The sequence below is a fragment of the Poecilia latipinna genome, unplaced genomic scaffold (genome assembly GCF_001443285.1).
Source record: "Poecilia latipinna isolate Pla-1442-1.1 unplaced genomic scaffold, P_latipinna-1.0 Scaffold1010, whole genome shotgun sequence".
Lineage (NCBI taxonomy): Eukaryota > Metazoa > Chordata > Actinopteri > Cyprinodontiformes > Poeciliidae > Poecilia > Poecilia latipinna.
Window position 1 is genome coordinate 83,329 of NW_015113626.1, and position 11,240 is coordinate 94,568.

Genomic DNA, 11,240 nt, shown 5'->3' on the forward strand with positions numbered 1-11,240 from the left:
AACTGAAAACCAAAATAAGCAACATTTTCCATTTAAAACCCCTTTTTTCTGATAAATTATTGAATAAATAGACATGAGCTCAAGAACATATTTCTAGTTTCTAATCTTCAACCCTCAGTTTGGTCAAAAGGTTTTTCTATCCGTTCAGCTTTTCTCTGATTATTAATGGACATTCTTCAGAAATCTGGACAGTCTGCTGCAGAATATTATAAATAAGTTTATTCCTTTATTATTCTAGTATTCTGACTGCATTCTCATATTCTGACTATTCTTAAATCATTACAACCTTTTCTCAGATTATTATGACTTTATTCTGACAACATTATGACATTATTATCGTATTATGACTTTTTCTCTTTTCATGCAGATCCGTCTTCATTTCTGTAAATTCTCATTGAAACTTTGAAAATATCATTTTGCAGCTTTATTTAAAATGCAGGTTTCCATCACAGGATCACATTAAACATGTTTTTTTTCTGCGTCCTGATCGGATCGTTCGGTGTTGCCTCAGGTTCTGTGTTCTCCAGCTGATGTGTTAAATGCGGCCCGGCCGGGTTCTGGTCCGGCTCAGTGGCGGTGTAATGCCTCGCTGCTGCTGGATGAGTTCAGCAGGAAGCGGCTCAGCTTTGCCCTTGACGGCCTGCAGAGCGCGGAGCGTGGCGGAGCCGCTGAACGCTGTGAGTCTGCCGGGCCGGAGCAGAACCCGGCCTCATGACGCCTGGTTAAGGGAACTTTACCCGTTTTCTGTTTTCAGCCGACTTTTGCTCCTGATTGAGGATCAGAAACCAGGCTTCACATCATTTCAGATCCCTGATCCAAACCTTTAGGTTTACGTTATTCACCCGGGTTCCTGCCGTCTGTCAAGTCGTCCTCATCAATAGTTCAGGTTTTCTGAATGAATGCTTTTCAAAGCCTAATCGTTTTTACAGGAGTGTGTTTTGGTTTGTCGTCGTTGAATGTAGTGGTCAGAAAAACTGCTGCGTCCGGGACGCACAGAGCAGCGTTACAGCAGATCCTTCCTCCTGCTCCGCTCAAACTGGACATCATATTAGCCCAGTTTTATTTTGTAGTCTGTTGTTTTCTACTGCACATGAACATTTTGTACATTTTTAAAATGTATACTAGTCAGTTGAACATTCCTTTGATCGGATTACACTATATTAATAACCTCAAAGTACTTTTTGTTATTCTATTTTATTTAAAAACAAGTAATTATATCTCTCTAGACATTTATATTAACTTGAATTTTTATTTGATTTAATTGCAGAGTCTGTAAGTAATCAACGAAAAAATATGCACTGACAAAATAAGCAACATTTTTTATTCAAAACCTGTTTTATCCAGGAAATCCTCATCTTTCATGGAGCTTCTTTAAATGTGGACAGTGAACGCTGACATTAGCATTAGCTGCTACATGTTTAGCATTGAGATGCTGTTTTAGGCTAGCATAGTTCAGGCTAACTCCTTTTAGCACAACCTGAACACAACAATAGTCTTTTCAGCGTCCAATCAGATCGTTCAGAAGACACTGCGACGTTCACCGGCGTTGGCGAATTTTAGATTTACGGGCGTAGCAGAAACTTCGCTGCTGATGTTATTCTGCTTGAAGACACCAGAGCAGCAAATCGATAAAAAAGAGAAACATTCACGATGTGAATAAATACATTTCATTCTGTTTGAATGAAGAACATAAGAAAAGACTGAATGCTGGCTGAAGTTGTTAATAAAAAACACATTAAACTGCAGAGCTGCTGGAGTTCAACACTCATCCAGGATGCAGATTAAAGCAGGCATGTGTCTGAGCTCTAAAACTTTCAGGGACTGAAGTTTTAAAGCTGCAGTCTGGCACAGATGTGATGGATTTCCAGCCTGGAGGTCAGCTGAAGTTTACCGAGTGACCTCTGTGTGCAGCGGCCAGCCAGAGGCTGCGGCGGGCGCATCAATCAAACGCACCTCACCTCGGCTCAATCCTGCAGCTGGCTGAGCTTCAGCTGCCTGCAGGAGAGGAACGGATGTTTTAAGTAGATATGAGACGGAGCAGGACAGCCTAGGTAATGTGTAATTACCCAGAGTGCCTTTCTCTCACTTTCTGCTCCAAGTTGTTCTGGGATTTATGGCCGCCGTCGCTTCTTCCTGTATGGATCTCTTACATCACCGAGGCTGTGGGTTCATGTTGCTGCTCCTCGGTCTTTCTGATGCTGGCTGGTTAGGAACAGTTTTATTTCAGGGTGTCGGAGTAAAGCGGTTGATACGTGATAATTTGAAATAGATAATACGTCTGATAAAATATTCAAAATAGAATATTCACTGAACTCTGATCCAGAACAGCAAAGCATTCTGGGAGATGTAGGCAAAGGCAAAGGCTTTAGTTGCTCAATCTTTAGTTGCTTTAGTTGCTAAGCTGCGTTTGGGACAGGCTCAGCAGGAACGGAACTCACTCGTTGGTTGCCTAGCAACTCTCCCATTCTCTGGTTGCCTAGCAACAACCTGTTGAGTAACTGGCGCAGCAGCAGTTTAATGTTTCGCTGCTGTGCCTCAAAACTGGTTAAAAATGAAAACCAACGGTGTGGAGGGAAAACTGAATAAAACAGGAAATGTTTGGAAGTTTCTCAGATGTTTAAAACAAAAAACTAATCAATAATCAATAAATGATATGAAACGCTTATATCATGGGTTTCAGTCATCGTTCAGCTCTAGCAGCTCATTTTTCTCAAAACTTGCTGTAAACTTTGAATCATGTTTTTTTCCTTCTACTTCACAATGAAGCGCTGCTTTGTGTCGGTTTATCCTAAAATCCTGTAAACTCCAATAATGTTTGAGTTTGTAATGTGGCTGAATGTTAAATTAGCGGTTCAGGATTTTTCTGGAAGAACTGATTTAGGAAAAGTTAACTGCGATAAACGTTTCCAACGTTTCAAAGTCAATAACTAGGATGTGGCTTCAAAACGGGAAGCTAATCGTTTTTAAAGTTAAGCTAAAAATTAGATCCACTATTATCAGATTAGTGGAATATTTCACTTTTCCACATGATTCAGATTTCTTAGCTGTATTTTGTGTTTTAGAAAATCTGCTCTGTTTCTCTTTGCTGCTGTATTTTTAGTGTCGCCCAAATGACTTAAACTCCTTAGACAGAATTATCAGCAGCTGAAACCGAACGGAGCTTATGATCTGTGACCAGGTAAAGCCGAAGGTTTGTGTCCAGATCTGATGGTCCAGAACCTCCAGAACCTCCAGAACCGGGTCCATTCAGCTACACAAACACGCTGCTCTCCAACACACTCCTGCTGAGCCTGTCCCAAACGCAGCACACTGATGAACACCCACAGTGACTTACACAGCACACCCACACACACACTGCTGCGGCTGCTATGACTCAGCCGTGTGTGTGTGTGTGTGTGTGTGTGTGTGTGTGTGTGTGTGTGTGTGTGTGTGTGCTGGCAGTGCCCACGTCGGCCTCCCTGCCAGCTTCACGGATGTCTTAGATTAACACAGAAGAGCCTCTCTGACGATGAGACAAGCAGAGTAAAGATGGCCGCCACGCAGATTCCTCCTCCTCCTCCTCCTTCAGCTCCTCAGTGACTCATCAATAAACTGATTGATCTTCTATCAGTCCGCCTGTTTCTGCCAGTAGAGATCTTTAGGCTTGAACAGAGCGCCTGGTTCTGAAGGACTTCTGAAGGTTCTGATCCAATAAGTGATGCTGACGGATCAGAACCGGGCCGGTGCTCATGTGGCTTACTGTAGTTTAGTTCTGGTTTACTTTAGATTAATCCATTTGCATATTTTATTTGATTGATGATCCACTTCTAATCCAGCATTTTCCTCTGCAAGGAGTCATGCTGCTCCAATAAAACCAAATGTAATATTATAAACATGGTAATTTATAAAACCCTGGTTTTAAATTACTTTAAAAAAAGGTTTTAAAATAATTTAATGGTTTTAAATGTCAAACTCTGTGTTTTTTATATTTTTCTGGGTGACCTTCTTTCTTTCTTTTCCATATTTGTGGAAAGGTTTAATTTAGCTGAACTCGCATTTTCTTTCCTTTCATTTTGTTCAAACGATCAGCAGGAATAATTCTGGTCATTTGGCCTCCAATGGTGGTTCATATATTTTTACCACGTTGTTCATCCGTTAATAAATGTCACAGATCCAAACTAAATATTTAGTTAATCTATTGAAAACCAAAGCTCTTTATTTAAATTGCTAAACAAACATTTAACTTGCTTTTTAATTATTTAGTTTAAAGATGCTGCTAACTAAACATTAGGCTTATTAACTAAATAGTTAGTTTGAAACTGACATTTATAGATGAATTTGTTGAAAGTATAACTTTGAAAAATGAACCTCCGTTTCTTTCTCTTGAATAAACCAAACTATTAGATCATTTTTGAGTTGTAACTTTCCAATCGTGGCTCCATGTCAGAGTTGGATGATTCACTTTGTTCTGAAAATAGAAACAAACTTCAGTTTAATTTTATTTTGTTGGGAAAATGGCTCTTGGTTGGTGGCCCCTCATGTGGACCGTCTGTTCTGACCCGGTCTGGATGAACTGGGCAGACTGGTGAACAGTTCGGTCCATTTTACAGCCATTTGGTGATTTGGTTTCATGAGTTCTGGTCCAGACTGGGTCCAGTGAGTCCCGGCTGACCCATTCTGTGACCTAACAGCAGCTCTGTCTCTGTCTCTCAGCGTGGAGGGCGACCCTCAGTGTCCGGAGGTCCTCACCTTCTCAGACTCGTCGTTTGGGCATCCTCCTCCCTTCCATCGCTATAGCAACAGCCCCCTCTCCAGCCCCTGCGACCCCTACGGCCCCGCCTCCGGCACCGGGCCCCTGGGAGCCTCTCACTCGCAGACACAGGTACCGACCCACAAAGTTCAGGTTCTCCCGTTAAGTAATTAGCCTCGTTAAGTTTGGGTTCAAAAGTATTCATACCCATCCACATTTTGTCACAAGCTAAAAATACGAAGCTGAGTGAATTTGATGCGATTGTCCAACACCAGGTTGTATTTAGCTCCATCTTCCCATCAGTTCTGACCTGCTTCCCACAGCATGATGCTGCCACCACCATTTTGTAAGTGCATATGGTGTGTTCACAGTGATATGTAGTTTCTTTACACCCCACACTGATTGTGTCTGTAGTTAGAAACCAGGCTGCCGTTCTTCTCTCCAGTCTTACATCTTTCTTTCACATGTTAGTAAATTACCTGAAGACATTAAGAAAGCACCATTAGTGAACAAACTCCTGTTAATTTGCTAAACTAATTTTCCCCCAGTAACTTAATTTCAAACTAAAATTAAAACACAGACAGTAGAGATCAAAATATAAACATTATTACAATATCTAAGGAGATTATAGAGAATGTAAATGACGTCATATTGAAGTTATCACTTTAGCACCTGGTGTTGGAGTCAAACATTAGCATTAGTGAAACCAATGTTTATGATTAGATCAGGTTTATGAGTAGATCAGGTTTATGAGTAGATCAGGTCCTTGACTCATCTTCACTTTCTACCTTCATCGCATGATTAGATGCTTATAAATTACTGTCTGCACCTGAAGCCACAGTTTAGTAAGAAGGGTCTTAATGAGAGAATATTAAAGAGAAAGTCAACAACTTAAATACATTTGTAAAACAAAACACTGTAAGGACAGGGTATTGCCAAGTAAAAAACATTGTTAAAGGATCAGATGATCCAAATAAAGCTGGTTGTTAGTGCAGACAGGCAGCGGTTTCTGCAGCTCTTCTCTCCGTCTGTCTCCAGGGCAGCTCCCCCATTTCTCCCCCCAGCCCTGCAAGCCTCGCCTGGGCTCAGCGCAGCAGACATCAGCCGGCCAGCCTGGCGCTCCGCAAGCAAGAGGAGGAGGAGAGCAAACGCTGCAAGGCGCTATCTGACAGCTATGAGCTCTCTACAGACCTCCAGGACAAGAAGGTACCGCTCCGCCATCGGGCGCCTGTGATTCCCTGAGAATGGAGAACGTTTTGCTCCATCTTTCCTGATTGGTCCATCTGGTAGGTGGAGATGTTGGAGAGGAAGTACGGGGGCCAGTTTGTGTCCCGGCGGGCGGCCAGGACGATCCAGGCGGCGTTCAGGCGGTACCGCATGAACAAGAAGTTTGAGAGGCTCCGCAGCTCGGCGTCGGAGAGCAGGATGACCCGGCGCATCATCCTGTCCAACATGAGGCTGCAGGTAGGAGCGCGTTCAGACTGGACCAGCCAAGACTTGATCTGGTTCTGATCTGGTTGGTGACGACTGTTTCCTCTGAGCGCAGTATTCGTTTGATGAGCGGCAGCCACAGGGTCAGGGGTCGCCGGGCCAGCAGGGTTCAGAGGACGCAGGAGACGTAGACGACTCTTTCTCCAAACAGGCAACCACATTCTCGTTTTCTACTTCCACCTGTGCTCCACTGGTGTCATATAGTGTAATATTTAACATTTACAAGTTCAAATACAACCAGGTGTCATCTGCAAAAAGAAGGACCTTCAGATTCAGTTTCTACTAAAGTGCAGAAAACCTTTTGAACATGTTTTTATGGAGCCTCTCTGAGCCTCTTAGACCGTCCAGCTGCATGTGGGGTTGAGATAAATTTTGGTTTTCATCCAGAGTTTTTTGTTTGGACCGGTTTGGACCAGCAGCTGTTCTATTGGAGCCATGTTCCTGAACTTTGAAGGTCAAAGCACTTCAGCCTTACAGAAATGGCATTTTGAAGAGTGGCCAAAAAATATGGACCTCTATGTTGTCTTTTATAAATGATTGATAATTGCTTAGGGTGATTACTAATAGAGCTAGTAATTTAATTACCTGCATTTCGTGAACTTCTGACAGCAAAGAACTACTGCAGTCTTGAAGGAAGAAACGCACTGACTAGTTTTTCACTCCTAGACTGGATGTTTCTAATTTCGGCAATAATCCGGAGATGAAAGGAAATCCTGGAAACCTGTTTAATATGGGATTAAGGCTGCAGTCACACCAAACCCTGTTTAGTCTGACTTTAATCCAACTCCAGGCCGTCTGCCGAAAAACAACGGTCCTGTTGGTGAGGTGTGAATGCTAATTGACCTCTGACCTCAGTGTCTTCAGAGGTTTTTATGTTTCCTTCAGTGGTTCTTGGTACAGCGCCCCCACAGGCCAGGAGGGGAACAGGTTGGTTTGACTCAGAACCACAGCAGCTGGAGGTGGAGCAGATGTTCTGGTTCCAGTAGAACCGGGTTGACCGGACCATTAGGAGGGAAACAGACTAAAATTACAAATGCTGGTCAAAAATAACAGAGAAGTTGAGTCCTTTCAACACATCTTGATTTGGGCATTAATTCTTGTTTGGTAGGAGTCAAATCTCGACTCGTCAATATTTTCCCTCCAAATCTGTCAGATTGTGTTGTTTTATCCACAGAAACACATCAGCCTGGGGAAAATCCACCATATGTGGTTATTTTTAGAGTATTTGTCAAACCAACTCTAACTAATCTGAAGCTTTGTTGAAATAAGCTGCTAGAAACATGTTCAGCTGGTGTTTATTCTTTAATTTAAAGGGGACCTATTATGCTAATTTAACATTTTACATGTCTTTGTACTTTCATTTTGGTCTCAACTGTTTCTAAAAACAACCTAAACCCTTAAAAAAACACCCAGATGGTTATTGGCGATAAGTGAGCTGTTTCAAAAACCTCCCAACTGTTAAGTCACATTCAACAGACACTGCGCCGTTACCTAGCAACGTGAGCGGAGCACCGGGACGTTTGGTTTTACCGCTGTCTCTGCTGTACAATGGCTGCTAGAAAAGACAAGTGTTTTGTTGAAGACTTATCATCCAGAAACCACTTACTGCATTTTTGTTGATTGTGCAGGAAGCTCGACTTCTGCTTTTCAAAGAGTTTTGGTAGTGTAATTTTGCATCTGTTTGCAGCCACATTGAACTGGGGGGGAGGGGGGCAGCAGCAGCTTATCTGGATCTAAAGTGACAGAAGCTCTAAAACGGCTCATTCTGAACGGCAGAACTGACCAGACTGAAATCTCTTTATGAATAATTTTGTACAAAAACTGTAATGAACATGTTTTCTTTAGCCCATAGTCCTATCCTAACCTGTTCAAGGTCACTTTAATAAATTTATCTGATCAGATGTTCTGCTGATCGTCTTAAATCACATCTGGATGGATTCTAGTCGTCTAAACGTTTTTCTTCATCCTTCGCAGGTCAAATCTCTGGCCGACTCCATGGACGACTCGCTCACCTGCCAGTCCGGCCGCGAAGACTCGCAAGATGTCGGCGGAGAAGGAGAGGAGGACGAGGACGAGGAGGAGGGAGACGAGGATGAGGAAGAGGAGGAGGAAGAAGACGAGGAAGAGGATGAGGAGGTTGAATACAGGCAGTGCGGATGGCGCAACACGAACACGGCATCGCGGCGCGCGCCCGGTCGGGCGGAGGGAGGCCGGGGCGGCGTGGCCATGCACGAGGACAGCACCGCCACCTCCTTCAGCGACGTCACGCTCTACATGGACGACGGCTGCCTCCCGTCCTCACCGCTGTCCCGTCCCGCCTCCAGCTCCGACACGGACTACTGGGGCGGGGGCGGAGGCGCAGGGGGCAGGGAGGACAGCAGGGAGACGGAGGGCGGCAGCAGCGCCAGCCGGAGGAGCAGCACCCCCTGCACAGAGTGCCGAGGAGAGTACCGAGGAAGAGGAGGAGCAGGAGCAGGAGGAGGAGGAGGACACCTTCCTGTCCTCACCATCGAACCGCCCAGCGACAGTTCAGTGGACATGAGCGACAGGTCAGCACTCAGACACGTCACTAGAGATAAAGCTGTAAAAAAAGCATTAACCTCACAGATTATAAATGTCAACAAGAAACAACCAGAAACTTTCAAATTTAGATTTAATTCATTAGGAGAAAAAACATCCAAATGGACCTGATGGAAACCAATCACCCTTTAAACCCAGTTATAGCTAGCTAGCATTAGCTCCCGCTAAATAAATTGCTGTTGTAGTACTTTAGAGCTTCCACTACATACCGTGTTGGTGTATGATTTAGCTCTAGCTAAAGTACCGTTTATGTTTAGCTCAGGTTCGCTGTGCCCACATGGGCCGTCAGCCCTGAGGGGAAGACCAGATCCAACATGCAGCTGAAATCACTTGGCCTGCCGATTACTGCATGCAGACAGCAAAAACAACTCACGAAGCTGAACCGTCCCTTTAATGGGAACTTGTGCTAACTGTTGGCTGCTAAGCTAGTCTGTTGTAGATCTGCTGAGTCTACCGGGAGATGTTCTGCTCCTGAACCAACAGCTCTTCTGTTGATCACGTTCATATACCGGTTTAGGAGACGTGAAGTCCTCAGGGTTCACACATCTTCAGGATAGATGTGTCTGCAGCAGCATACACATGTAGCGTCTCATTCAAATGACTGCATTACCTGCTACAACTGCAGCAGAAGCCTGTTAATGATTCATCTATGTCAGGTAGTCCCTGAGGACCACCCCTTGATGGAGGAAGTGGATCCATAAAGCTTCCTGCTCTGAGTAGCTCTTCATCCCTTTATTGGCAGGTTTGGACAGGATCTATGAAATGTGATTTATATTCCAGTTGATTTGTGTCTTCAGATCGGAGCGTGGGTCTATCGGACGTTTGGTGTACGAACAGGAGTCCTCCGGAGGGGAGCGAGGAGGAGAGAGGGGCAGGGGAGGAGGTGAAGGTGAAAGTGGAGAGGATGAGCTTGGAGCAGGAAGCAGCGAAGCCGAATCTCCACAAGGAACCATCAAACACAAGCCGAACGGCCGCTCGGTCGCCATGGCGCAAGGACAGACGCGCAGCCCCTCTAACGTCCCCCTGCCGATGCCGTCGGCCCGGACGCTGCCACCCCACCCGCTCCAACACCCCCACCCTCCCCACCCATCAGCCATTCCCCACCTTCCCACCATCCTCCACCACCACCCGCAGTACAGCCAGCACGTCATGCACATGCACCACGCCCACGCCGGCGGCCCCTACATGCAGCATCCGCACCACTTCGCCCAGCACCACTACCACCATCTGCACCACCAGCACCACCACCTCCCACACTCGTACCCAGAGCCCCCTGCGTCTCCGCTGCCCTCCCCGGTTCCACCTCTAACACCTTTGTCCCCGCTGCCGCCGCCTCTCACGCCCTCGCCGATGTCGTCCTCCTCTTCCTCAGTGCTGCAGAACCTGGAGGGGCAGCAGCACCTTGCCCACCACCCACACCTCCACCACCACCACCACCACCTGCTCTGCTCAGACGGAGACAACGAGAGCGTCAACTCCACCACCACCAACTCCAACGACGACACCACCGTCAACAACTGCAGCTCCGGCTCGTCGTCCAGGGATAGCCTGCGGGAGCCGATGGGCGGAGCCACGCTGGGGAAGCAGACCTACCAGAGGGAGAGCCGCCACAGCTGGGACTCCCCCGCCTTCAACAACGACGTGGTGCAGCGGCGGCAGTACCGCATCGGCCTCAACCTCTTCAACAAGTAGGTCCAAGATCAGAACATCTGATTTATATGGCGCAGCATTAGTGCCAAAAATAAGGCTATTACACACCCAATGGTGGCTACTTACTTGTTGCCGGAGGCTAAATTCATACCGATCTGATCCGATTGGCTACTGATCTGATAGATGATTGGCCGGCAGTGATCGGCTGGGGACCCCATCAATTCCCTACTCCTTCTACATTAGCATAGATATGCTGGCTTTAGCCTAGTATAGGCTAACAACTAGCCTGCTAGGTGGTCACCCACTGGATTACCTGCTTTGTCCGCTAACTTTTAGCACAAATAGGTTGGTGTTAGCATCAGCATGTCACTTACAGATAGTGTATGTCAACCATTTTTCTCTGCATAAAGTTTTCTTTAAAGAAAATAGTTATTATGCATATGCTAGTTGTTAGCCTCTCGACGGCCAACATCCAGCTTATGCATAATAACAAACACCAGAGGAAGAAGGCAGCCCAGTGGCTGCTAGTCACCAGCCTGTCCAAAGCCAGCACAGCTCCGAGGCTCTTTCTGAGCTTCCAGTGCCAGCCTGTCATTAATGAGGTCAGCAGCTGGCTTGGAAAGGGATGTTTTGGCATTTGGTAAAATGTTTTGATATATCCAAAAAAATCTTAACAGGTGATCAGATCGTGGATGCATGGTAAGGTGATGCTGGACTGTTTCGTTCCCATGGCATCATGACCCCCTACACCACATGTGTCAAACTCAAGGCCCGCGGGTCACATGTGGCC

The 11,240-nt window shown here is 45.7% G+C and overlaps 1 protein-coding gene across 1 annotated transcript in view; it reads left to right on the forward strand.

Moving 5' to 3' along the window:
• Nucleotides 1-11,240, forward strand: part of LOC106958734 (IQ motif and SEC7 domain-containing protein 1-like) — a 68,932-nt gene that overhangs the window by 32,140 nt on the left and 25,552 nt on the right. The window contains exons 2-7 of the mRNA XM_015050787.1: nucleotides 4,693-4,861; nucleotides 5,768-5,935; nucleotides 6,020-6,193; nucleotides 6,276-6,371; nucleotides 8,195-8,769; nucleotides 9,598-10,488. Of these exons, the coding sequence (XP_014906273.1) occupies nucleotides 4,693-4,861; nucleotides 5,768-5,935; nucleotides 6,020-6,193; nucleotides 6,276-6,371; nucleotides 8,195-8,769; nucleotides 9,598-10,488 (2,073 nt within the window). The remainder of the gene's footprint in view (nucleotides 1-4,692; nucleotides 4,862-5,767; nucleotides 5,936-6,019; nucleotides 6,194-6,275; nucleotides 6,372-8,194; nucleotides 8,770-9,597; nucleotides 10,489-11,240) is intronic.